Source organism: Labrus mixtus, chromosome 16 (genome assembly GCF_963584025.1).
Source record: "Labrus mixtus chromosome 16, fLabMix1.1, whole genome shotgun sequence".
NCBI lineage: Eukaryota > Metazoa > Chordata > Actinopteri > Labriformes > Labridae > Labrus > Labrus mixtus.
Window position 1 is genome coordinate 5944911 of NC_083627.1, and position 27151 is coordinate 5972061.

Genomic DNA, 27151 nt, shown 5'->3' on the forward strand with positions numbered 1-27151 from the left:
ATCAAGCAGAAGACGAACATCCACCACCTCCATATTGGATTGCAATTAGGTGAGTGAAATCGCATTCAAAACACCTTATATAACCCCCCAAAATCCCTTCTATATCTAATAGAAGGTTGTTTTCATTTGAATTAAACATTTTCAAGTTCATGTTTCTGTTCTCTTCCCCTTTGTTCTTGTGGGCACATTTTGAGCCCTATGATGCCGGGTTCTTAAAACCTCTAACGTGTTCTAGTAGATGGTGAGAGTAGAATACTGGTCTGTATGAGTAGCTTCCCTGCAAACTTTGATGAAGAATCTTCTTTCCACTTAGAGTGCAGAGTGAAACGATCCACTTCTTAGGATCTATTTTGACCCAGAAGTTGTAGCTCTGCTCTCTACTTCCTCCATGCAATTGTAGACACAGATGAGCCGATCGAACAGCCATGTTTCTATCAGGAAACCAAGCGACAACCTCTGGTGTTAAAGAACGAAGCTGATGCTGAAGTGCAAAAAAAACTGCAGTTCCTCGAGTGTCCACTTGAGGCTGGCTCTGAAAGACCCGAAAGTCACATACACACCCATGTTAAAATGTAAATTTTTACAGCAGAAATAAAGATGATTACAGCCTGGTACAAAAAACAAAATCGGGTCTGAACAACTCATGTCTATATCGTTTCACAGCGTACGGGGGGTGGATGTTTTTTTTTTTTACTTTTTTGATTTTTTTAAGAATAAATGTTATTCATAATAAGGCGTGTGGCTGACATGACCAACGAGAGGGGGCACTGCAGCTGATTCTCAGGAGGCTTAAAACCCGCCTCAGCTCCAGCTCTTAGCCTGGTGTTAGCTTGAGACAGCATTTCCAGCATAGACACCGCCATCGAGGGACTTCCCAAGCCCCCTTCAGTCACCAATGTTTGACGCCACTCCGGCTTCGTCCCATGTTTATAGTCTACGTTATAAACCCCAATTTTTCTGAAAATAGGATGTGTTGTGAGGTCCAGCAAAGTGGTTCTGTATGGTAGCAGATGTTTCTAGGTAGATAGGTAGCTTTATCGTCCCAAATGGGATATTCATATTCAGTGATTCTGATTGGTTACACTGGGAGTCAACTGATAACATTTGACATAAAAGCACAACATAAAGCATATAAAAACATACCATATAACACCAAAAAGAGAGTATATAGGTTATGGATGGATGGATGGATGGATGGATGACAAGGTTGGATATTTACATTGGTGGTCAACTGTTTGCATGTGGCTCCAATGCATTTGGACAACTGGGTGTCGGAGAGACAGTCAAACACTCTTCAGAACCTCTGCTTGTTGAGAGTCTGAAGGAGTCAGTGGTGAGTGTAGCAGCAGGACTCAGACATTCATTGGCTACTTCTGTGTATATCAGTGGGGTCGTGGTCTTTGCAGTCACGCTCAAGTGAGCCCTGAGTCCACATCCTGTCCCATCACACCTTAACGCCACAGTGCCCTCTGTAGTACCAGGTCTGGATCAGAAGACACACATGGTGTGAGCAGGGTCAGTGCATTGTGTGTGCCTCACAGGAGACGGTGATGTTTCTCTTTGGGGAAGCAACAAACATGGCCCGCTGACCAGCACAGAGCCTTTCCTGTCCTCTCCCTCTCTCATGAAGCGCTCACTTCTGGGTGGAGAAAAAGTTGTCCATGTGTGGAGTGGCTGGACCCATATAGTTGCTCAAACAGAGTCTGGGAGAGTGTTCACATGGGGCAGAGGAGATTATGGACAGCTTGGCCAAAAAGCGTCACCCATTCAGAACCCTGAGCAGGAGTCAGTGGGTCCTTCAGCTGGAGGTCCAAACAATTCTGAGGACACATCTCTGTTGATCTTTTACAGATCATTACAGGAAATGCCTCACAATACATTAAAGGAACCTTCCGTTGTTTTCTCAGTGGCATCTGCTTTGCCCTTTATATAGTTTGCATTAAAACACACAACATAACAACAGCATTATCTACGATTCAACTATAGAGATTAATCATACACTCTATTTATAAAAAAAAGAAGAAAGTACCCAAAAAGTGAACATTTTAATGGTTATGAAGGTCATAATGAGTGCTGTTGTACTTAAATGTTTTCCCAATAAACCCTCCACTGAGTCTAAAAAAAAAAAAAGTATATTCACATTGGTGTTACTGCGCTAGTTTAACAAGTGGCAGAATCGCAGAATGGATAACATTTCTCCTCAAACGAGCCTTTTTCCAGTTCATGACCCTGTGTCTTTGGCCAGATGGAAGAAGTGTGAGAAATTAGTTCAGTGGGTGATTAATGTCATTCACTTTTGTTCTCGCCAGCTAGGATTTGGGAGGCTGATTATCTTGGCAACTTTGTTGGTAACTCGAGTAAAGCGAGTATATTGTTTTGGTTGCTGAACATTGTGAAACCAAGCGTCATAGGTGGCTTATATTTTTGATGTGAAAGGTTTCTTATTGTTTCTTTTGTTTTTTTAGAAGACACACTCCATGTAGAGGTGAAGCTGTGGAGAAACATTTAGTGTGTCATGTAAAATGTCCTGGACAAGAACAAACGAGCAGAACTAGCTGGCCTGGTATGTAATTCGAATTTAACATGCCACAGCAGAGGCAAAGGCTCTTCTGTGTTTCATTACGAAATGTCATACAAATTAGGAGCACATTCCAGTTACAGCTTTTCAAAAGGTCAAAGCATATGGATCATGAAAACGATGAAAACGTGTTATTTGTGAAACTTGGTTCTCTATGAATCACTTGTTTTATGCCTGCATTGGTTTTTCAGAAGAGAAACTTCAGGTCGATAAGACGGAGCAGCAAAACTCAGGTGTGAGGTGTGTCTAAACTGGAACCAACAGCTAGTTCCTCAGGTATGCTCTGGTGTGTGTAATTATGCACAGTGGGCTGAGGCTGTGTTATAATCATGCAAGGCGGGGATTGTGCAAAGAGCGTATCTTCTTTTGTTATGCGCAGGATCAAACAAGAGCCAGAAAAACAGGAGGATCGGTTACAAAAGGGTGTCACCCGGATATCCCTTTTTAAAGAAATTGTGGTACAGGACGTTGCAGACCGAGCAGGAGAAGACAGGACATCCACCTCCAGCGCCACATTGCCTTCCATCCAGGTGAGTTAACTCTCCTCAAATACCACCAAAAAAAAAAAAAACACATCCTGAAGTAATGTGCTTTTACTTTAAAGTGATACCTATAATGGTTTCTATCAGGGGGAATAGTTTTATATTGACCTGTATTTAACTCTTCCACCAATTGGCAGCAGCTGAGGTTAAACCAGCGATGTCGGATTTCGTTCTTACATCAAACACTTAAATTGGTTTAATAATTGAACAGTTGGCTTTTCATAGAATTTGGTAGACGAGAAGTTAATATACTCAGAAACTGTGTGTAGGTATATTTTTATGGTTTTATTTATTTTTCCTTTTAATGCCAATTAACAGTCCAACTTCTCAACATTTAGAGAGAAATATGGTGTATTTTTTATTTTTTTTAACTTTTGGATTGTACTGCATTTCAAAGAAAAGCGTGTACATGTGGCGAGGATACAAAATGCATTGGGTATGGATAACGTCCATCCAATAAAAGGCCCATTATACAACTCTGACAGGAGCAATTATTGTCGAACAATTGAGTTTGAAACGATATTTTGTTACTTATAACATTCATTAACTTGAGTTTAAGTTTTACTGACTTACATTTTGGAAGTGTTACTATTTCTTTAAAGGTTTTGAAAGTTTAAGGTGACCTGTTTGGTTGGACTTGATAAGAAGTTACATTATGTAACAACCGGCATGCTGATCCGAGACCACTGCTGACATTTTTATATTAAAAAGTCACTTTACTGTTCTTGTGTTTTTAATTCCCAGTAAATCAAAATGGGAAGGGAAAAGATCCACATCAACATCGTGGTCATTGGCCACGTCGACTCCGGCAAGTCCACCACCACCGGACATTTGATCTACAAATGCGGTGGAATCGACAAGAGAACCATCGAGAAGTTTGAGAAGGAAGCCGCCGAGGTTGGTTCAGGTGTCCCAGGACGCCTACATTGGATTTTTTTAAACAAATACTTTAACACCTTGAGGCACTGAGACACTCACTTGAAAACAGGTGTGGCCGGCCGATGCTCCCAATTTTTTACCTTGTTGAAACTGCCACCTAGTGGTGAATAATGTGTATCACCCTTATTAAGTACATCATACAACATTTCTTCTAAATATTTAGTTACATTATCAACAAATGAAAGGGTAAGGTAAACATTAATAAAACATGAATATCATCAAGGATTTTAACAAATGGAAACCTGCATGTAAGTCAGGATATGAGTTATATAATTATGTTTGTGAATACAAAGACATAAGACACTTATTGTCATTGTATGCAATACAACACAATTACAACACCATAGTCATCCAAGCGGACGGCCAGGGTTCGAATCCATCTGACCTGTGGCTCCTTTCCCGCATGTCATTCCATACACGCTCTCTCCCCAATTTTTGACTTAATTTGCTGTCCTAACTCCAAATAAAGGCATAGCAATCCATAAATATACCTTTGAAGGGGACATATTATGAAAAATATAAATATATAATTAACATATATTTGGGTAACCTGAGTGTCTACTGACCCACAAAATGTGAAATAAACCCATCCAGTCCTTTGTTTGTGGTCTGCATACGTCTTACAACACAGAGAAAAATGCTCTGTTTCAAATTTGCTCTCCTTGTGATGTCACAGTGGGATCCTGGTAAAAAAAAAAAATATACCCTCCCCTCCCCTGGTATCTCCACCCATGGACTCCACCTCCAGCCTAGAACAAAACTTTTGATCATGTCCGTCATTTTTATTCTCTCTACAGAGGAGTGATGTCTACCGGGAAAACTCAGGGGGGCTCATTGCATTTAAAGAGACACACACACCAAAACGGAGCGTTCTGAAAGAGCTGGTTTATACAGGGTCACAAACCTCCTCTGGTGCTTGATTCATGTTATATTTTGACAAAATATAACATGTGACAAAAACAGCACAGATGTTGATATAATATGTCCTCTTTAAAAAAATGCTTTGTTAATCCCCATACAAAATTAAGTAAAGTAAATCTATGCCAGTTTTACATTAACTCAAAACATTTATTTTGTAATTAAAATATTGACTTTATTAAAACTGTCTTTTAGTCCCTATCTAATCTTGCCCTTTTTGTGTTGCCTTTATTGTGACAGATGGGCAAGACTTCCTTCAAGTACGCCTGGGTGCTGGACAAACTGAAAGCCGAGCGTGAGCGTGGTATCACAATCGACATCGCTCTGTGGAAGTTTGAGACGGAAAAATTCTACGTGACCATCATTGATGCCCCTGGACACAGGGACTTCATCAAGAACATGATCACCGGTACCTCTCAGGTAAAGATGCACTTCTTTAATCTGTTCACTGCTAACTTTTCACTCTCAGCTTTTGACCATTGTACCACAAGCTGCTGCTGTTGCTGCTTGTAGTCCTACATTTTTTGTTTTAAAAAAATATTGAAAGAGCAACAACTGGCATATTCGCTGCAACAACAAACATACATTTATGCAAAGTTAAAGAATATTTCTCCCTGTTCAGGCTGACTGCGCTGTGCTGATCGTTGCTGCCTCAGTCGGTGAGTTTGAGGCCGGTATCTCCAAAAATGGTCAGACCCGTGAGCACGCCCTGCTGGCCTTCACCCTCGGTGTGAAGCAGCTCATCGTTGCTGTCAACAAGATGGACAACACAGAGCCCCCTTTCAGTGAGAGCCGTTTCGGGGAAATCACTAAGGAATTGAGCAACTACATCAAGAAGATCGGCTACAACCCGAAAGCTGTTGCCTTTGTCCCCATCTCTGGATGGCACGGAGACAACATGCTGGAGGCCAGTGAGAAGGTGAGACAGATTTGCCAACTGTGAATCCACTAACTTATTGGATTTGGTATGGTACATTTCTAATCAAACATTTCTAATCAAACTTTGAATCTCTTCTTAGATGCCCTGGTACAAGGGATGGAACATTGAGCGTAAAGACAATAATGCCAACGGAAAAACCATGTTCGACGCTCTTGATTCCATCCTGCCCCCAAAACGCCCAACCGACAAGCCCCTGCGTCTGCCACTGCAGGATGTCTACAAAATTGGAGGTAAGGAGTATCAGAGCCTGTAACTTCACCTCATTGACTGTAGCAGATCATCATAGCACTGCAACATTTAGTTTTCATGTAGCTGCCATGCACATATCTTCTCTACAACCACCCAGAACACGGTCACAAATTATCAAAGTGAAAGTAAAGAGCACAAAAAGTATTGAAGCAGCAGCTGCTTTTTTCTGAAAGAAACATGGTGAGTTGAAATGATAGCATGTAGCACTGTGGTCTAAGACCTGCTGCTGACTCATGATACTGATAAATGGACCAGTCCTGGGAGTGGTCAGTCACTGTCTTGGCAGTGTGTGTGTGTGCATGTCTGTCTGCAGATTTTTGTGCCAATCGATATCTAAAGAACTCTGTTTCATTTCTGCTTTGTCTCTTAGGTATTGGAACTGTACCCGTCGGCCGTGTTGAGACTGGTGTTATAAAGCCTGGTACCATCGTCACCTTCGCTCCCTGTAACCTTACCACCGAGGTCAAGTCTGTGGAGATGCACCACGAGGCTCTGTCCGAGGCTGCTCCTGGTGACAACGTAGGCTTCAACGTGAAGAACGTGTCCGTCAAGGATATCCGCAGAGGAAACGTTGCCGGTGACTCCAAGAACAACCCACCAAAGGGAACCAAGGACTTCGTTGCCCAGGTGAGCGTGAGCGAATCATAAAGGAGAAAAGAAGATTGAAAAGAGAGGAAATTACTACAAAAATACTACATGACTATCATTGATGCCCCTGGAAACAGGAACTTCATCAAGAACATGATCACTGGTACCATTTTCTCTCTTGTTTGACCATGAGAACAGATCAGAATATGTCCAACAGGTGACTCCCTCTGCCCATTAAAAAAACATTCTCTAAATAAGCAGATATAGGTAAACTAGCTCGCCAGCATTTAATTGATAAACATCAGCTACTGACATTGGTTCAAGCCAATTCACTTGCCGGTGGGCTGATGTCTGTCAACAGAGTCGATATCAGCTGATACCGATGTAATGCAAACCGATGCATTGGTGCATCCCTAACAAGGGTCAATAAAAAACGATGATGGAGACAGTTGATGTTATGTGCCGCTTTCAGGTTTTCAGCAAACTGCCAGAGTTCAGACCTTTTCACCCCCAAAAAAATGGAGGGGCTATATTGTTTGAGGATTATTCCAGTGCCACGTTTGGGGGGGGGGGGGCTAACATGGAAATAACATATCTTCACTGTGTGCTCTACATTTGATGTATAGCAGCACAATGCTGTGGGCTTTTGTGTGTGCTCTCTTGCACCAACTAGTGGACACAGGTAGCAACATTTAGCTCCTTCATGCAGAATCCAAAATCTATGAAAAAGCTAAACCCTTGTGACCATTGTCATTACCTGTGATATCACATTTAAAATCACACGAACAATGAAATCATTAGGAATTATTGTCTTGCCACCTTTTTTAGGTCATCGTCCTGAACCACCCTGGAGAGATCCATGCAGGTTACGCCCCTGTGCTCGATTGCCACACCGCTCACATTGCCTGCAAGTTTGGTGAGCTCCTCGAGAAGGTGGACCGTCGTTCTGGCAAGAAGCTTGAGGACAACCCAAAGATTCTTAAATCTGGAGACGCTGCCATGGTCAATATGGTCCCTTCAAAACCCTTGTGTGTCGAGGCCTTCGCCGACTTTCCTCCACTGGGTGAGTAAAATGTGTTTTATCCATCATCTCCTGCATTAGTATACATGCTGTACACCACATCTCTTACTTCTCTCTTTGGGCACTTTTCATGCACAAATGTGACTGTCACATTCAACGAGCTTCCAGGTTGGAAAATGTTCATGAACGCCTGCTGAGTCGGCTCCTAACAGCAGGAGTTCAAATGTGTACAGCTTGGTTCAACGTACTGTAATGATTTGTCTTTACATTAAACAACAGAGTCAGTCTTCTGAGGGAAAGCCATGGAAAATGATTAAAAAACCTTCATTTTTCCATCTAGTTAAGAATGAACCTGCAAACACATTCGTTCAGATTTAAAGCTTTTAATGGTTAAACATTTTATTACATCAACACAACAAAGCCACGTGTTTCAGATTTCCCTCTCAGCAGCTTCCCAGTCCCACTTGCTCAGCCTCTTATGGACTCCTCTGTTTCTGTCTCTTCCTCTCAGGGCGTTTTGCTGTGCGCGACATGAGACAGACCGTGGCTGTGGGTGTCATTAAGTCAGTCACTAAGAGTGATGGCACTGGAAAAGTCACCAAGGCGGCAATGAAGGCCAATAAAAAATGACTTCACGTTCAGAAGATGGAAAAAGAAGTCACATCTCTGCAGCCGTTCCCTCTCCACCCCAACACTGTCTTCTTTTCAATGCTGATTAAAGTCCATCGCAAAAGTTTCCGCAGGAAAAGAGGGCTGGTTTCTCTTGGGAGATAACTATTTTAATAACTAGGTTGTAGGCGAAATAATAAAAATGTAAACCTGCAAAATGAGGACCTGTCTTTTCTTGATTCTGTTCCTTCAATGAAAGCATGATTGAGTCATTTATAGTGAACCTCTGACTCGCTTAGCATTTAAAACTGTGTCCCTCCCAGTTAATCAGGTAACATGTCTGTCTACAGTATTTTTTTATTTTTTTAACCAATATTTTTATTTGCATTTTCATTTAGTAACAAAGTAACACACACACACACAATACGACAAACATACAGACATAACATTGACAGTATAAAAAACAAAACAAAAAACAACAACATACAAAAAAGGAGACAAGACAGCATGACAGAACATTAAATAAAAAGACAATAATAGATAATAGTAATAATAATTTGGGCATAAACAGCAAGATCCTACATAGTTCACACAGTCACATCGGATAAAAAGTTCTTATTTAATTGATAATCATCTTTTTCATGATTTTACAATATATTTGACACATCAACATACTGTCTACAGTATTTAAAGCCATGATCACTTAGTAACCGTGATCTAGAACAAGCTTTTATCCAGAGATAATGGCCCTCACTTATCAAACTGGTGTAGAAACCAGCACAGATTTGGGTGTAGAAATCATCGTACGACAGGGTCCACGTGGGACCTATGAAACGTGCGTATCTGGCTGATCACAGCGTACGCAAGACCTCGGCCCTTTCTGAATAGTCACAGTTCAGTATGCAGAGCGTACTTTTCAGTATACTGAACCCTCGTGGTCATTCAGTATGCATTTTTTGGGTCCTCCTCAGTATACTGAACATTTCAGCATGGATACTAACTTCCGGGTTTCATGCAGTATGGCTCGGATGCGCGCTTTCAGGAAATTAATTGTACTTTAACTCCCACAATGCTGTGCGAAATTAAACGTAAATCGTCACGTCACGTCCGCCTCCAAATCAAAACAAACGAGCGTGGATTAATTGAATCAATTTTTAATCTAGAGTTAAAGTCCCGACTGAAATCACTACTTTTAATTAACAACAGAAAATAAAACAAATGTCTGCATTATTATAAAACCTTTCCCCCTCTATTTAAATAATGATTTCACTATTTAAATGTGTCTTTATTGGTTTATTTTACTTTATATTCTGTATATTACTGTCTTTCATTTGTTCTTTCCTGTATGTTATTTAGTTATTTAATCTGTCTTTTACTTGATTTACATTGTGATATTGTTTTTTGTTTACCTGACTGTATATGCGCATTACTCTTCTTGAATAAAGCTAAACAAAAAAAACAAAAAAATCATCCATTCACGAGCTGCTTTGCATTGACCGTTTATGGTTGAATGTGGGCGTGTAGAGGGCGGAACATGGGACTAATCTACGTGCGCACATTTCCAGGTGGATCGTGATTTATAAAGGGAACATTGCGTGCAGGTGTGCGTACGAACGGTTTTAAAAATCTGAATCATTTTGTGCGCACGCCATTTCCGGGTTTTTGACGCACGTACATTTTTAGTATGGATTCTACGCACTCTTTTATAAATGAGACCCCAGGTGTTGATAAGTGTGGCGGCTGGAAACGATCGTCATTTAAATACCACGCCCCTATTTATTCACGGTGTCCTCGCCCCCAGAGTTTACGGCATGGAGATACTTAATACGGCAAAGAAGAGAAACGAGATATGACCTGAGTGACATCATAACAGAGAGAAGTAAAGAGGAATAACATTGTGTTGTTTGGCAGTCTGAAATGTAGGATTAAAGAGCTTCAGAAGAAATACGCCTGCATGGAAATTTCAACAGCGTTGGTTTTAAATATAAAAAGTATCTAACATCCGTTATATGTAACGTACATAATATAGGCTATAATATCATTTTTTTTAAATACTTTTAGTGTAAAAAACCTGGTCAGACCATACGATAGCTATAATGTAGTCTAGTGTTGCGGGTCTTAAAAGAAGCAGCTCCCGGAGCGGACTGGAGGACGCCAGCCGGACCCCACCTGAAATTATCCCAGATCGTGGAGCGAGTGGCCTCTTTCATCAATCAGCCTCAATATCAGGCACAAGTGGTACAGGTGAACCTGCATCTGTGTCGGATAACGTCGGCTGCACTGGCAGCTCGCCATTTGAGACTTTAAAAGAGAAGAGAAACCTGAAACATCCTGCATCACATGAATAAAGTGTTTGATCAAACGCTGTGCAATGTCCACTTCTCATCCGATTAGCCTTCTTTCCAAACATAAGAATTTAACACTTACACTTACAAGGAGGTCCTGACTCCGTCTTACAGCCCTCGGATTTCTTTATTCGTTATTAAGTCACATGTAGTCTGGCCTCATGGCGTCTGCTGTGCGCAATTACGCATGAGGCACATCAGCGTATTTATTATTTTAATCTCTGGACATACCGATTAATTATGATCTAATGTTAATGTTCTGTATTCTTAAATATTTCATATTTCAGAGGCTAAAAGTTGTATTTACTATCCTCTGAAAGTGTTTCTGTCCTTTTAAACTAACTGTTTTTAGTTTTTCTGTTTTAATTTGTCTCAGTATTTTCTGCAGTGATATTCCTGTGCGCATGAACGTTTAACATGTATTTACCGAAAGCAGCCTCTCTTATCTTTAATCTTTAAAATAAATCGATTAAACAAACAAAAATTCATCAAATAAAACACACAACTAAATAAATCACCTGACAGCTCGCGCTGCTCAACATTATTTAAAAAGCAATGTAGCCTACAGAGATCGTTTGAGGTGGAGCGTAATATAAAATACATTTGAGATATCTTATCTAACAGTAAATCTGTGAACCTCTATCTATCCATCTTAATAAGCACTGTTATAGTATGATCTAATTATTCTCCGACAGACAGATTCGCTGCACCGTAAGTCCACACTGAGTTAAAAATGTGCGTACACGAACTGAGACCTGCCGTGGGATTTGAGCGCACCCTTCACTCACGTCCAAATTGATAAGTGCCGAACTTTGCGTGGAAATGACCGTACACCCATTTTTCTGCCGTACGTACGTTTGATAAGTGAGGGCCAATATGCTTAAAGGGCCTCAAGACAACATCCTATATCAACATAAACATCAGTGAGCGGTGACTGTTAAGCAGAGTTAAAGAAAACTGCTTTGGGACAATCAGCATTTTCAGTGTGAGCTGCAGAAAAGTAAAACTCAATTCTCACCAATACAAAAAGTTCATTGTTTTTCAATCAAACTTCAAACATGGCAACCTAATCATGTGATCATTGATTTCAATATTTTTATTATCCGTCTTTAAGCGATTGTAATGTAGTTTTGAAATGTCGTGTAAACATGGAATTTGATGAATTATAATAATTTCCTGATTTTTTAGTTGCTAAAAAGTGAATGAAAAAGTGAAAATCTTGAGGGATTTTTGGCCCTCTTACAAGTAGAATCCACATATTTGATTCAATTTGGACAAAACTTCAGGGGATGTAAGTAATAATCTCTCCAATAGTTAAGCTCATAGGCTGTATAAAAAAATGGACGTGATCTCAGTGACGTCACCTATTGGTTTCTGAAGCCCATTGATGGTGGTTGCCATATTGGAAACAAAGAGGTGGAGCTGAGGCGGGCCTTAAGCCTCCTGACAAACGGTCTGTCAGTCAGATCAGCCACGTCACTTGCTATGAAAAACTTTGATCCTTCAGTAAATCTAAAAGGATGAGTTATAACCCCCTCCCCAGATTCAAGTTTCAAAGACCAGTCCATAAAGATGTTGAATTCTGTTGTAAAAAATGAGCACTTTAACATACTGGTGTGTTTGTAACTTCTGAGCTTTTTGCAGCCAGCCTGGGGTGGACACTCGAGGAACTGCAGGTTTTTGCACTTCTGCATTGGATTCACTTTTCCAACACCAGAGGTTGCTACTTGGTTAAGCTAAAGCCTGACGCAAACTGTACGATTGCAGATTTATGTATCATTACTGTACGATCCGATACTATTTATTAAGTTTTGTACGTCCGCTCATTGCCTTAGTCTATGTATGGAAATGATTTGTGATGTGCTACTAGCCTTTCTTACAATAAATTACTGTAGGCCTATTACTGTGTGTGCGAGGCTATGCACTACCATATACGCCTTAACCACCTCCAGGGAGGGGGTCCCCAGTCTCTGGCACCCTTATTTTGGGGGTCACAAGCTGACAAGTTTGAGAACCCCTGGGTTAGGCAAATCTTATGTTTTATGTTGTCCCCTTTTATTTACAAATGTATTATTATTGTGTATTGTGTGGTGTTTTTTTATTTACGGTATCGTGTTGTTATTCACTGCTGTGCTTGTGAACAAATGAAACAAATAAAATAATAATATAATGTAGCCTATATATTTATATATAATTGTGTCTGGTTGTTGTGATATGCCTATGTCTGTCAAAACTATAAACAACAGGGGCACTGGTGGTGCAGTGGTTGGTGTGCGTGCCCCATTTATGGTGGCTGCGGTCTTCCAGGCGGCCGGCCCAGGTTCGAATCCAACCTGTGGCTCCTTTCCCGCATGTCAATCCCCACTCTCTCTCTCTTCCTGATTTCCAACTCTATCCACTGTCCTATCTCTCAAATAAAGGCCCCAAAAGCCCCCAAAAATAAAATAAAAAACTATAAACAACAAAAAAAACCTAATAAAAACAAGCTTCAAAACACAAACATTTTTGTTGATATTTATGTTACTCAATCTATATCTAATCGAATTTAACGATCCTTCCAGGCGATAAAATAATTATTCGATATACTGTATTTATAGTATTTGTAAGTTGATATTTACATGTATTGATTACATGATGCACACACACCACACATTCCAATCTGCACATTGCACTTTGACACCCTGGACACTTTACACACTGACACTTTACACTGTTTACATTATTCTATATTTTATATTTTGTACATTCAAATAATTATTTTTTAAATGTTACATTATATTCTATTTTACTGTATATATGTGTATTAGCAATTGAGTGTTATTGCATGGCCTTGCAGAACAGTCTTTTACATTTCGCTGCACTGTATGATATTTCCGCCAGTAAAAAAAAAAAAATGAAAATAATAAAGTCATAATAATGAGATAAAAAGTCAAAATAATAAGCTAAAAAGTCAAAATAATGAGATAAAAAGTTGAAATTATGAGACTTTATTATTTTCATTTTTATTTTTTTTACTGGCGGAAATTGGCTTCTATAGTATGAGCATGTGACAAATAAAAATCTTGAATCTTGAATATTTCACCAATTTGCGTAAAACGGAACTATCGCGTCGTCTCCGTGATGTTTCACCGAGCGCTTTTAGAGTGAACACTCTGCTATAAATACTTTTCACCGGAAGCGTAACGTCCTCTTCTAGTGATCCAACATGGCGGTGAGTACTGTCTCACATCGTACTATGGCGATCAAATCTTAACTCGGGGTTGTAATCACGCATCATCGGGGCTGTGAGGCCATCCTGCCCGCAGATTAAAGCTTAGAAACTTGGACTTCATCATGAACTTGTGATCTAGAGTTATATTTGTTTAATAAAGATTACGGAAGAGAGTTAAACTATGTGACCGAGTGATGCTAACATGTTAGCACTCAGTACACTGTGCGTCCGGTGAAACGTCGTGTTTTAGTGATAATTACAAAGTCACAGTTGAAAGCGGACGCCTCAATTTTTAAAGTCGACTCGTCCTGACTTTATCTGATGTTTAATAATTATGTTGAATGTGTGAATTTCCCGGTGTGCTTGTGCCTTGATGCTAACGACAGGGACATGTACAGACATGTCCGGCCGGCATGTGTTGATCTGAGAGAGAGAGTAGTTTGTAAAACTGAGTAAAGCAGAAAGATTCAGTTCAATTAATGTGGAAAAATAAACTCGGTTTGTTGGTGACAACTCCGATAACGTTTTTCTTATCCTACCCTGTTAGCAGGTGTGTTGGTTGTAGGTAAATTTAATCAGGTAGCAGCAGTTTACAAGGTGTCACACATGCAGTTTACCGTGATGTCTAACCTCTTTGTTATTGTGGATTGTTAAGCTGTAACATCTGTGACCCTCCAGGACCAGGGTGAGAAGAAGGAGAACCCCATGAGAGAGCTTCGCATCCGCAAGCTCTGCCTGAACATCTGCGTCGGTGAGAGCGGAGACAGGCTGACCCGAGCTGCTAAGGTGCTGGAGCAGCTCACCGGGCAGACCCCCGTCTTCTCCAAGGGTGAGTGTGTTTGAGTCACAGTTACCTGGTGAGTGTGTTTGAGTCTACAGTTACCTGGTCAGTGTGTTTGAGTCTACTGTTACCTGGTGAGTGTGTTTGAGTCTACAGTTACCTGGTCAGTGTGTTTGAGTCTACTGTTACCTGGTCAGTGTGTTTGAGTCACAGTTACCTGGTGAGTGTGTTTGAGTCACAGTTACCTGGTGAGTGTGTTTGAGTCACAGTTACCTGGTGAGTGTGTTTGAGTCTACTCTTACCTGGTGAGTGTGTTTGAGTCACACAGTTACCTGGTGAGTGTGTTTGAATCACACAGTTACCTGGTGAGTGTGTTTGAGTCTACAGTTACCTGGTGAGTGTGTTTGAGTCACAGTTACCTGGTGAGTGTGTTTGAGTCTACTCTTACCTGGTGAGTGTGTTTGAGTCTACTGTTACCTGGTGAGTGTGTTTGAGTCACAGTTACCTGGTGAGTGTGTTTGAGTCTACTCTTACCTGGTGAGTGTGTTTGAGTCTACTCTTACCTGGTGAGTGTGTTTGAGTCTACTGTTACCTGGTGAGTGTGTTTGAGTCACAGTTACCTGGTGAGTGTGTTTGAGTCTACTCTTACCTGGTGAGTGTGTTTGAGTCACACAGTTACCTGGTGAGTGTGTTTGAATCACACAGTTACCTGGTGAGTGTGTTTGAGTCTACAGTTACCTGGTGAGTGTGTTTGAGTCACACAGTTACCTGGTGAGTGTGTTTGAATCACACAGTTACCTGGTGAGTGTGTTTGAGTCTACAGTTACCTGGTGAGTGTGTTTGAGTCTACTCTTACCTGGTGAGTGTGTTTGAGTCTACTGTTACCTGGTGAGTGTGTTTGAGTCACAGTTACCTGGTGAGTGTGTTTGAGTCTACTCTTACCTGGTGAGTGTGTTTGAGTCACACAGTTACCTGGTGAGTGTGTTTGAATCACACAGTTACCTGGTGAGTGTGTTTGAATCACACAGTTACCTGGTGAGTGTGTTTGAATCACACAGTTACCTGGTGAGTGTTTGAGTCACAGTCACCTGGTTGAACCTGTGTAGATTGTTATTGGCTAAGCAGAGAATTATATGACATTGATGTAAATGATATCAGTACCCTTTCACCTGATAACCATGGCAACAAACAGAAAAGTTTCAGGCACCTAATTTTAGAATAGAATTACTTTATTGATCCCAAAACTGGGAAATTGTGGCGTTACAGCAGCAGGTTATCAAACACACAATATGAGTAAAAAACACAATATTAGCAAATCCAAACATAATATAATAAATACAAAGTAAATAAGTACTAAAAATATCAAAACTAAGAATGTGAATATATACAACCAGGATTTAACTTAGCATTACTAGTCTTAAATAGGAAGATTAAATATGGAAGATTAAATGTAAATGTGCAAAAACAGAGTTGTAAATGGACAGTATTGACATAAGTTAAAGTGCATGAGTGTAGACATATTATAAGCAGAAACTATACAATATAACGGCGAGTAGACAGACAAATGAAGTGAACATGAGTGCAGGGATAATTTGTAAATTTAACATGTGCAGAACAGATTACAGTATGGAGAGACAGATATTATCATGAAACAGATATTAGCATTTTGGAGTCTTATATTTGAGTACCAGAAGCCCATTAAGGTGCGACGTGTCCTATTAAAAATGTTAGCTTCTTACGATGCCGTTGTTGATGTTTTTTCTGCAGCTAAGCGCAATTAGGTGTGCGTCCCCTGAACGCGTCTCTTACATCGACCTGCCACTGATAACCCGGACCCACAAACTAAAATGGCTAAAAGAATAAAGCACAATTCATGTTTACAAATCTAACCTAACAAGGTAGTCGATATATCTGAGCATTTTAGATGATGTCACTTCCTCTTCTGTTTGAAGGAGACATGAACAACTTTTGCAGCTTTGTGAGACAACAAATGGATTTTAGAAATGTTTGAATTTGGCCCCTTGTGAGTTGGAAAAGACCGTCGCTGCTCTCGGTTTGGCTCGCCGCAGCTTTAGGTTAAAATATGACTCAAAGATCTGTAGTTATTTTAAGGCTTCCAAACTATCGACCATTTAAACGAAGATTGTGTCGTCTTAAAACTTGGCGTTGAGAAGTATCTTAAGGTGACCTTAAATCTGTGTTTGACTAACGTGGTTTTCTCTCCTCCACCTGCAGCCCGCTACACTGTGCGATCATTCGGTATCCGCAGAAATGAAAAGATTGCTGTCCACTGCACCGTCCGTGGAGCCAAGGCTGAGGAGATCCTGGAGAAAGGACTCAAGGTCAGAAACGAGTGATCAAACACTGTTTCACTTCTCCTTAGTACCCAGAGTTATAACATGATGTTATGAAGAGAGTATCGCTGTCTTGCTAAAAACGCCTCCTCTCTGCTGCTCCGGCCTCTAGGTGCGCGAGTACGAGTTGAGAAAGAACAACTTCTCCGACACCGGGAACTTCGGCTTCGGTATCCAGGAGCACATCGATCTGGGCATCAAGTACGACCCCAGCATCGGCATCTACGGACTGGACTTCTACGTGGTGAGTGAGCTGGCTGGAGGTGACTCGTTGGGTGATGTGTGCCGTCAGTCAAGATGAAAAACAGTCGTTTAAGTGGAAGACTTTGTGCGTACAGTCAGGACGCTTTGTGAAATGTTTTGATTTGGTGATTTGTAGTTTTTATTTTATCTCAGACGGTTTCTGTCTTCTGTTGGTTTTGTATAAAGTAAGGTTTTAAATGTGAAATGATTAGATGTTTTAAGTGAAAATTTAACATTTTCTTTCTGTGATTAGTCGTTTGTAAACTTAGGTTGAAAACTTCTACTGGAAGTTATTGAGAGAAAATCACATTTTGAAGGTCTGATTAAGATCTTATTCACGTCGTCTGACAGGTTGATGTTACTGTCGATCTTTTTGTTCACACATTACCGTTTCAGTAAAAAGTTTGCCCATGCAGAAAAAGGTTTCTGGTTTTCTTTTAGGGATGAATGTGATGCGGTGGTCACGATTGTTTGTCATTTGATGTTAAAAATCTGAAGCAGCTGATTTTCTTTCTCACTTTTTTTTTTTTAAAGGTCAAAAAACTCCAACACTTGTAGTTTGAAGATCAATTTTAATTTCATGAAGTTGATCTTTAAACTACAAGTCCTGCTGGCGCTTTTTGACCTCTCTGTGATAGTTGAAGTTGTGCCAGAAAACCTGCTCTGCTTCTTGACAAGTTTTTAAAAAGCCCTGATTGAAAACATCTCGGATTTGAAAATGCTTTTAAAACTCTTTAAGGTTTTAGAGGGTAAACAATAATCGGGTGACCGAGTGCTTAAAGTCCTGAAGTTTCTGACTACATTCACTCATGAAGTTCAGAGTCCAGCGACAGATACTGATCACAATCTGCTTTAGTGTGGTTTGGGTTTCATTTGGTTTGTGTGCTTTTGTTATTTGATGCAAAACCATTGAAGGACAGTACCACAAATTATAATAAATATCAGCTCAGAGACAAGTTTCCAGAGTAAATATGTTTTATGTACTTTAAAATATGTCTGAATTGATACTTTGAGTGTCCATGTGTATGCATAAACGTGTTTAATGTTGAAGCCCCCCTGACCGGCTCTGTCCTCTCTTTGTCGCTCAGGTTCTGGGCAGACCCGGCTTCAGCATCGCCGACAAGAAGCGGAAAACAGGCCGCATCGGTTTCAGACACCGCATCCGCAAAGAGGAGGCCATGCGCTGGTTCCAGCAGAAAGTGAGTGTTTGTCAGAGGTTGTACGTCACCTGAGCGAACCTGTGGTTGTAGAGAAGCTTTAAAATGTGGGAAAGCAGGCGGTTATTAGAGGGGCGAAAGACGGGTGGGGTTGGGCTTCACCAAACTGAAATGGCGCCGGATGTCTTGATCCTTGAAGACGCTCCCTTTTTAGTTTGAGGACGTTTATGATCGGGGATCTATGTGCTTATTTATATGCCTAAGAAAAGGAAGAACTGGGTCATGTTGGGTTAATTTGAAAGTGAATGTTTGTTGTTCAATTTCTGCAACTCGTCTGGTCGTTTACAAATGACTTCGGGGTTTTATTCTGAAATCTGTGGCTCAGTCGCTGCTTCTGTCTCCTTTATTACTCTAACAATCGGACTGACCTGAAGTTCATGTTTGATGTCGACTAATGAAATGATTATTTTCTAATGCTTGCCTCTCGTTTTGTTTTTTCTTCCTTCAGTATGACGGTATCATCCTCCCCGGAAAGTAAAGGACCTCCTTTGATCCTGTTTGTAACAAACAAAATAAAATCCCAAAAAATGACTCAAATCGTCTCATGTTGTTCCTGAGGTTTGTGTAACATGTGACTTGATATGAGCTTATCGTTTACTCCTCGGGTAATAATTGTTGTGCTGAACAAACCACAGCGCGAGTCTCCTTAGTTTGACCTGCTGCTTGTAGGATCTGTTTTATCCACAGGGGGGCAGTAGTGTCCTGCTGTGTTGATGTCAGCGACATATTTACAGATTTTATCCTCTCGCTGTTATAGACCAAGAATCAGGTTTATGAGGTTATCACAGATCAGTCCTTGACGAAATGGAACTCAAATCTGGACTATTGAATGATGTGGGATGATTCTGGAGAACGTGTTAAAAAAGGTTCTGAGTAATAGAGGATGATGAAACACCTTTCTGAACTCCTTTACTACAGTTTGACGACAGTATTTAACTTGGTGCTCTACTTGTGGAGTGAGCAGGCTCTTTTCAATACCCTGAACTTGGCAACACCATGTGAAAGTGTCTAAACCAGGTCTCGCCTCAGGACACACTACAAACTTACAGAGAAGTCGTGACCCACATTGCATGAATGAGGACGGCGGTGGTTGTGGGATTGGGGGTGGACTGTGTCATACACAACTTTCTATTTTTAACTGCGTATCAAAGAGAAATATTGGACTTATTACTCCACTTAGGGGTACACTTCTTCTTAGCTCCCATGTCAGAAGGTTATTTCCTTTAATATTCAACACTGACCATGTGCGGAGGCTGTGGTCCTCCAGGTGGGCGGCCCTGGTTCGAATCTGAACTGTGGCTTTTTTCCCACATGTTGTTTACCCTCTCTCTCTCTCTCTCTCAGATTTCTGACTGTCCACTGTCCTTTCTCTTTAATCAAGTCATAAAAAGCCCAAAAATAAACCTTAAAAAAAAAGACTAAGTGAAGAGGAGAAAGTGACCTTTAATGCTCAAGCCTACATTACTTTAGGTTTGGTGTCAAACTACATTTCCCAGCAGCACATCTCCTACCAAAAGGAAATAAAAACAAAAGACTTGTCGTTTTGAACATATTGGCTTTATTCAGTGAAACTCCACAGATGCCACCAGCACACAGAGAGAGCTCATCCAGCGCCAAGAAGGAGACAAACTAGGAGGGGATTCAGCCAATCGAACGAGCCAGATTATCCTCATCGAATCTCGTGATTAAAATATATATCGTTTTTTTTTTTTTTAACTCTCAACAGCTGATGGCAGTTTTCTCTCTCTCCGCCTGCTGGGAGTCTCACCGGCTCTTCAGTTGATTTTTGTCTCAGTTTCAGTAAAAATTAGACGTCAGAGGAGGCAAATGTTCAGAAACGCAAAACGCAGGAGAGCAGTAACATTTTGTTTCCTGGTGTTTTTAGATTCATTTAGAAAAATCATTGATTTTGATCTTGATTTTTCTGGTTTTACGCATTTTTAAAAATAGATTTGACAAGATGTTTCAATCAGTCTTTCTGGTTTTCTTGATCTTTATATTTTTTCATATTTTCGCTCTTAAATCTCACCTGCGCTGTGTTGACTTCACATCGCCTTCCCGCGTTTTCCACATCCTCGTCCTCCCTCTCCATTGCACTTAGAAAATATTTAAGGACTACATCTACACATTTTTTTAAACTTTTTTTTTTTTTTTTTTTTAATTGAGCGACGCTACTCGACATCGGTTAAATAAATTAAAACAATAAACACGTCTTGTTTATCGCTTCTAGTCTGCTTCTATCCTTTGGAAATATTAGCTGTTGATAATGTTTGATAACTGACTCGTTTTCATTTACTCCTGGCTTACACACACACACACACACACACTCACCATCACGCACACACACTCACACTCACACACACACACACACACACACACACACACTCACCATCACGCACACACACACACACACTCACACTCACACTCACACACACACACACTCTCTCTCTGCATAGATACATCTTTGTACACAAACTGCCAGTGGATTCACAGTGATTTTGTTTTTGTTCAACCCAAACCCGCTCCAGCACAGATCCTCCGTCCTCCTCCATCCATCGCCTCTCTACCTCCACCTGCTCCACGCTACAAGTCAAGCCGTTCACACCTTTTCCACCTTTGTTGTTCCATCGATTTAAAACCTCCTGAGACCACTTTGGACCACATTAACTCTCTTTTTTGAAACTGTTCTCTGCCCAACATACTCTTTAATCATTTTTAATTTAGCTGTTTCAGTCATCGTATTAAACTTAGGTTGAGCAGACATTTTAGAAACCACATAATCACTTTCCAGATCCATTCAAGTTTCATGTGAAATCTGTAAATCTTTGAAATATGGGACAGCTTCGTCCAATGAAATTCACTGTCTTCAATCTTAATTATATTTCAACTCTGATGTAAAAAAGCAAAGAATCTTAATTCTGTTCATTTGTTTGTTTTTTTTAGGATGAATTCTTTTCTTACAGCTTGAATAATTAAACATTTCAGTTTGAAAAAGATGAATGAACTCAGATAAAAACATCGAAAGGAGCGGACATGACCCAGATGTTCTCCAGAGGTTCAACTCTCCAGAGGTTTCTGTCTCTCTACGCTGTGATGCTCTGTGAAGGCGCCATGCTGCTCTCTCTGCTGCGGTTCTTCGACTGCTGTTCCTCGTGGGCGGGGGTGTTGCGGTGCTGCTGGCGGCGCGGCGCGTGGCGGGGCGGTAGGGTCAGGGTGCAGCAGGACACTCCCACCGTGGGCTCGGGCAGATCCTCAGCCATGGCCCAGCTGTCGGTGGCAGGGTCGTACTTCTGCACGGCCGCCTTGTAGCGCTTCTCCGCCTCGTTCCAGCCTCCCAGCAGGTACAGCTTGTCGTTCAGCGGGGACAAACCGGCGGTGCTCACGCCGAGGCGCAGAGGGGCGGCTCGGCTCCACGTGCCGCTCTCCGGCGAGAAGACCTCCACGGAGACCACATCCACCCTCTCGCCGCCAGGCCCCAGCTGGCTTCCTCCCACCACGTACACCTTCCCTCCGAGGGTGGCGGAGCAGTGCCAGCCGCGGGGCGTCTCCAGAGAGGCGCACTCAATCCACGTGTCGGTCTCCACCCTGTAGCGTGCCACGGAGCGCGAGTAGGCGCAGTTGATGTAGCCGCCGGTCACCAGGATGTCTCCGGAGGGCAGGGTGGCGCTGGAGTGGCAGCAGCGGGGCACCTCCATGGGAGAGCGCATCTGCCAGGTGTTGGAGGAGGGCAGGTAGCTCTCGGTGGTGGCTAGCAGACCTTCCACGTTGCGGCCTCCGATAGCGAACAGACGGCCGCCACTGGCCGCCAGAGAGAAGTGGGTGCGGCGTTGGCGCATGCTGGCCAGGTGGAGCCAGGTGTTGAAGCGAGGGTCGTATCTAGTGGAGGGAAAGAGCAGAGCAGACAGTGAGGATCCATCGACGCCCCGGTTTATAAACGCTGACGAAACAGACGCCATGCCGTTTTCAAATACAAAATCTCCACTCTTCTTTCGTCAGGGTACAGAGTCCGTTTTGACCACAGCGGCGCCACTCTTCTCACTCTACCTGCGTGTTAAGAAGAAAGTCATTCCTCGTACCTGCTGAGGGTGCTGACGGCGTGCTTGGCCTGGTTGCGGGCGTCGTTCTGGTCCTCTCCTCCGGCCACGTACAGGAATCCGTCCATCACCGCCACGCACTGGTTGAAGCTTTTCGCCGGCAGCTGGGTGAGGTGACGCCAGGCGGCTGCACCCTCACGAGGGTCCCTCCACAGCACCTGGCGCGCGAAGACGTTAGAGGTCAGAGAGTGTGTTGCGTTGCGTTTCTCTTAAAGGAAGTGCAGAGATACGGGAAGTACTGACCTCCCTGCTGAGAGCTCGCTCGGTGAGTGACGGTCGCCCCCCGACGGTGAGCAGAGTCTGCTGGCCGGCTCGGACCTGAGTGCGTCTGGACTGCAGGGTGTTCTGCTGGTAGGGCAGCAGGTGGTAGTTCATGGCGTCCACCATCAGGCGGTGACAGTGCGGGTCCGTCATCATGCGGGGCACCGGCTGGATCTGACTCACCAGCTCGCTGGCCGGGATCGTCTCGAAGCGGACGTGAGACAGGAGCTCTGCGGCGTGAGCCTGGCGAGAGTCATCGAAGTCGAGCCACTTCATGGCGAGCTGCGGAGAGCGAAGGAGATGTATTCAGTGACGAAGACAAAACTCACCAAGAAACACGTCAATATCTTTGACAGAACTGACAGAAAAGCAAAATAAACCATCAGCATAAGGATCACTACTCACAACGGCCAACGACAAACTCACAGAGCTAGAGAGCGAGCAGGGAGACAGGGAGGCGTGTGATTGGTTCATCAGATTGGTACCTCGTGGCAGACATTGGTGGAAGTTTTTACAGACTTACAAACTGCTACAGACGACGGATTTTCTCCGTTCCTTTTTCAGAGAACATGAGTTATTAACGTCTGTCAGGACCTGAAGACGACTTCAACCAAAATCTTAAAAAAAGTAGATCTGGAGAAAATGACCGACCCCGCCGTTTAGTGGAAATAAAGAACGAGCAAAACTGGAAATGTTCGAGTTAAGTACTTAAGAATAGTTTAGAACTAGAGTAAACTGAAGAAGTTATTTCCAGCTGTCACATGAGAGTGACTGCAGGAAACGCAGCATCAACGACCGGCCTCCGAACCTTTTAGACTTCATCTTAAAACTACAGAAAATTGAACGACTGTATGTAAAAACGCATTTACAGACTAACGTTTGGTTTGGTTTATAAATACAACAATCGTGGCCCCCTCAGCTGCTTGTCTATTTTAATCTGTCACGCATGCACTCGTACATAAATAAACGCGCTGTATTCTTGCACACAGGTGATTCGGGGATCTGTGTTACGCTCTCAGCAGCTGGTCCGGGGTCTGTTTTTAGGTCTGGATGAAAATAGCAGGAAGGTCCAGAGGGTCGACGGGTTTGTGCGGGAGAAGTTCCACTAAAAGATCTGACATTTCTCCTCGGTTTGAACATTTAATGTGACTGTGTTCACAGGTATTAATGTAATTACAAAGATAGTAACTTCTCGTACCATCAGATTAAATGTCATTCGACTCAAAGTCCAAGAAGAAGCATGAAAGATGTGACCGTGTGTCACATTTCGACTTGGTTTTTCCAGTTACAGGTTTACAATACAAAGCTCGACTCCTGACCTGGAAGGCGGTGACCTCTGACGGCAGCAGCAGCGAGTCCTCCTGCAGGAAGGCGGAGATCTGCTCCAGGGTCAGCTGGGTGAAGAGGGGCGTGTCGGCGAACTGCACAAAGTTCTCCAAGACGAAGCGGCGGGCGGCTTCGCACACCTGCTGCAGGCCGTAGGCGGAGGCAATGTTCCAGATGTAGACGCAGGTCTGCACGTTGAGCTCAGCCAGCAGGAAGTCCATGCACATCTTGAGCAGCTGAGGGATCTGCAGGGTGGCGGCGGCGGAGGCGGTGCAGCCGATGGTGTAGAGGGACATGTGGACTCGACCCAGGTAGGCGAAGGTGATGACGTTGGCCAGACCTGCAGACAGGACGGAGATTTAGCAAACCTGGAGCATCTCACAAGGAAAAGGACCAGATAACCGGAAAGTAAACAAATATTTGTCATCTAAAAGTGATCGGGATCTTGGCTAAATATTTGAGTGAAGTCCCGGGAATTCGACTAATATTTGGTATCATGATTAAATTGAAGTAGGACTTTGTTGTAGCTGGGTAGACTCATGCCTCAGTTTGAGTAAAAGCAGCCGAGTGGGACAACGATATATGTTCTCATGAGCTGATAATCTGTCAGATAGTTGTACCCAGAGGTGAGAGGGAGGGGAGCTCCAGACGTTTCATGCCGGGGTCTTTGGCCAGAATCTCCCTGAAGTACTGACTGACGGAGGAGATGACCAGCTTGTGGACGTCGAAGGCTTTCGTCTTACAGGCCAACTCCAGGTCAGTCAGGAACCTGAGGATGAACGATGGACGCATGATTTTATAGAACAATATATTTATTATGATTTGTTCAAATTAAAGGACTACATAAAACAATCAAGTATGTATAAATAAATACATTTGCATATATTTAACCATGGCAAGAGGTGCACCAGGTTGTGATGCTGTAAATGTATCGTTTTATATCCTGAATGTAAAGTATTGATGTTTTTTAAAGGTCCAGTCTGTAAGATATCTCCTGACTGAAATGATAAAGTGATCTTACTATATGATCAGACATTAAGGAAACATGCGATGTTGAAGTTCTGGCTTCTCTGACAACAATGAAGCAGCCAGTATGTCCTCCTTCTAACTTTAGATTCTGGTCCTGAATGCTCTGGATTTGTTTGGACCAGAGAAGGTAGGCGGTTTTAAGGCGACCCCCCCACACGGCCGTTTTGGACGCCCCTTGGTTTGCCAGATATGAGAGCAGTTATCAGGTCAACAGGTGTTGCAGCGATGGAAGCGGGCAAGAGAAGTGGTTCAGATAGAAGTGATTGTACCCGACCTAAAAAGCCTCTGCATGTTTCTAATAAGCTCCACGAGCAGAAACGTGCTCAAACTAGGATCAATATTGGAGATGTTTTTTTGAAAAATGGAGAGAGGTTAGAACGCAGAAAGGTTTATAGACCGATGCAGAGCTGGATAAACACTGAAGCTTCAGTGTCCACCACATGGTGACCTGAGTGAGCATCGACTCTAGAGAGGAGGGGGCGGGGGAGACAGCTCTCTCTAGTGTTTTGAATTTAGACTGCAGTACCCATTTTAAACACTAGGTGTAAGAGTTACATACTGCTCCTTTAAGTTATTTTTTGGGTTATTAGATAGGACAGATGAAGAGAGACAGGAAATGTTTGGGAGGAGAGAGCGAGGGAGGACATGCAGCAAAGGGCAGAGGTCAGATTTGATTGTTAATGTACTAATATTTAAATTTATTTTATTGTTTTGTACTCCTGTTGATTCTTTTTGTATCATATCTGAATGTTTTCATGTCTGATCAGAGTTAAGCAGAATCACCGAAGACAGAAATATAACCACCAGAACGTACTTCTCCTGTCTCATCTTGCTGAGCTCCTCCAGCAGAGCGTTTCCGTGCAGGGGTCGCGTCAGCTCGCTGCCCAGGCCGAGGCCTCTCTCTCCGGGCTTGAGGACAGGCGGCGGCAGAGGCAGCGGCAGGTTGAGGCTGTTCAGCTTAGCGATGTCCAGCGCCGCCATCTGCTCGATCTTCTGCACCCCGGTCTCCACCACCACCACGCCGTCACCGCGGCTCTCCACCTTCAGCTGGATGGGGGAGGTATCCATGGTGACCTCAGGGTTGGTCTCCACGGCAGCCTTCTTTTGACGGGGGGCCTTCTTCTTGGGTGCCATCTTTTGAGTGTTGAGGTTGTTGTTTTTTTAAATTTTAGATTTGATATACCTCAGTCAGTTTTCTAAAGCTGGTTTAGTTGACGGAGTTCTTTCTTGACACTTCAGCGCTGACTTCTTTAAGAGACAGTTTGGATGTTGCTGCTCTGTGATGACTAAAATACTTGTACAATGGACAGGCTGGTTTGGGATTTCGATGATGGTTTCACTTTAATGCAGCACACAGCACCTGAAACAAAAAGAAGGACAGGATTAGGATCGGCTTGAAGTGAAGTGCAAAGAAAACCTGATATTCACATTGACCTTTAAAGCCATTCTCACATGTGCTGAGATTTATTTTCCGGCTTTTTATGCCTTTATGTAGAGACAGGACAGTTGAGAAAGAGGGAGCGATAGAGTGGAAAATGACCTGCGGGGAAGTAGCCCCAAGCCCGACCACAAACCTGGGCTGAAACTTTCTGGCAGACAGCCGCTGAGATCTTTGGCAAGACATGCAGACGAGGAAGCACCAGAGTCTGACACTGTAACGAGAATGTTTGCCTTCTTATCAATGCTGTTCGTGTGTATTAGTGACACATTCAAAATATCGGCAAAAGAGCGTAGAAGAACGTAGTTGTGAAGGGAAACCTTGATGGAGCAGTTTCACTTTGTGCATGGACATGTCACTGATCTTTGTGGTATTCGGTCTGAAGTTGTGCGCCGGTCACATATCATGATGATGCGAATCTCATCGGCTCGACTCGACGTCATTTACGAACGAGGCTCAAAGGGAATA

General features: G+C 42.6%; 4 protein-coding genes and 1 pseudogene across 4 annotated transcripts in view; 3 read left to right on the top strand and 2 right to left on the bottom strand.

Moving 5' to 3' along the window:
- The window catches only part of LOC132990646 (c-Myc-binding protein-like), an 85830-nt gene that overhangs the window by 38975 nt on the left and 19704 nt on the right, over positions 1 to 27151 (bottom strand). The gene's annotated exons all lie outside the window — the stretch shown is intronic.
- Positions 364 to 1933, top strand: LOC132991498 (secretion-regulating guanine nucleotide exchange factor-like; annotated as a pseudogene).
- Positions 2951 to 9815, top strand: LOC132990639 (elongation factor 1-alpha-like). Its single transcript, XM_061058986.1, has 8 exons — positions 2951 to 3108; positions 3865 to 4017; positions 5218 to 5397; positions 5600 to 5896; positions 5997 to 6147; positions 6537 to 6793; positions 7583 to 7817; positions 8287 to 9815. The coding sequence occupies exons 2-8, from the start codon at positions 3874 to 3876 to the stop codon at positions 8403 to 8405; spliced, it is 1383 nt and encodes a 460-aa protein (XP_060914969.1). The 5' UTR covers positions 2951 to 3108; positions 3865 to 3873; the 3' UTR covers positions 8406 to 9815.
- Positions 13840 to 19066, top strand: rpl11 (ribosomal protein L11). The gene is made up of 6 exons (XM_061058991.1): positions 13840 to 13940; positions 14619 to 14769; positions 16957 to 17063; positions 17188 to 17319; positions 18407 to 18517; positions 18984 to 19066. Exons 1-6 carry the CDS (start codon positions 13935 to 13937, stop codon positions 19011 to 19013), a joined length of 537 nt encoding a protein of 178 aa, XP_060914974.1. The 5' UTR covers positions 13840 to 13934; the 3' UTR covers positions 19014 to 19066.
- klhl43 (kelch-like family member 43) lies at positions 20664 to 26520 on the bottom strand. The gene is made up of 6 exons (XM_061058981.1): positions 26060 to 26520; positions 24837 to 24985; positions 24210 to 24556; positions 22873 to 23172; positions 22612 to 22787; positions 20664 to 22411 (listed from the first exon to the last, which is right to left on the bottom strand). Exons 1-6 carry the CDS (start codon positions 26377 to 26379, stop codon positions 21619 to 21621), a joined length of 2085 nt encoding a protein of 694 aa, XP_060914964.1. The 5' UTR covers positions 26380 to 26520; the 3' UTR covers positions 20664 to 21618.

Bases quoted from the DNA above. Each gene is read 5' to 3' on its own strand.
- LOC132990639 (XM_061058986.1), top strand. From the start codon at position 3,874: ATGGGAAGGGAAAAGATCCACATCAACATCGTGGTCATTGGCCACGTC. The intron at 5,897-5,996 runs GTGAGACAGATT...ATCTCTTCTTAG, and splicing joins TGCTGGAGGCCAGTGAGAAG to ATGCCCTGGTACAAGGGATG. The intron at 6,148-6,536 runs GTAAGGAGTATC...TTTGTCTCTTAG, and splicing joins GGATGTCTACAAAATTGGAG to GTATTGGAACTGTACCCGTC.
- rpl11 (XM_061058991.1), top strand. The intron at 17,064-17,187 runs GTCAGAAACGAG...TCCGGCCTCTAG, and splicing joins TCCTGGAGAAAGGACTCAAG to GTGCGCGAGTACGAGTTGAG. The intron at 18,518-18,983 runs GTGAGTGTTTGT...TTCTTCCTTCAG, and splicing joins TGCGCTGGTTCCAGCAGAAA to TATGACGGTATCATCCTCCC.
- klhl43 (XM_061058981.1), bottom strand. From the start codon at position 26,379: ATGGCACCCAAGAAGAAGGCCCCCCGTCAAAAGAAGGCTGCCGTGGAG. The intron at 23,173-24,209 runs GTCAGGAGTCGA...CGCTCTCCGCAG, and splicing joins CAGAGGTCACCGCCTTCCAG to CTCGCCATGAAGTGGCTCGA. The intron at 22,788-22,872 runs GTCAGTACTTCC...TTCGCGCGCCAG, and splicing joins AGCGAGCTCTCAGCAGGGAG to GTGCTGTGGAGGGACCCTCG.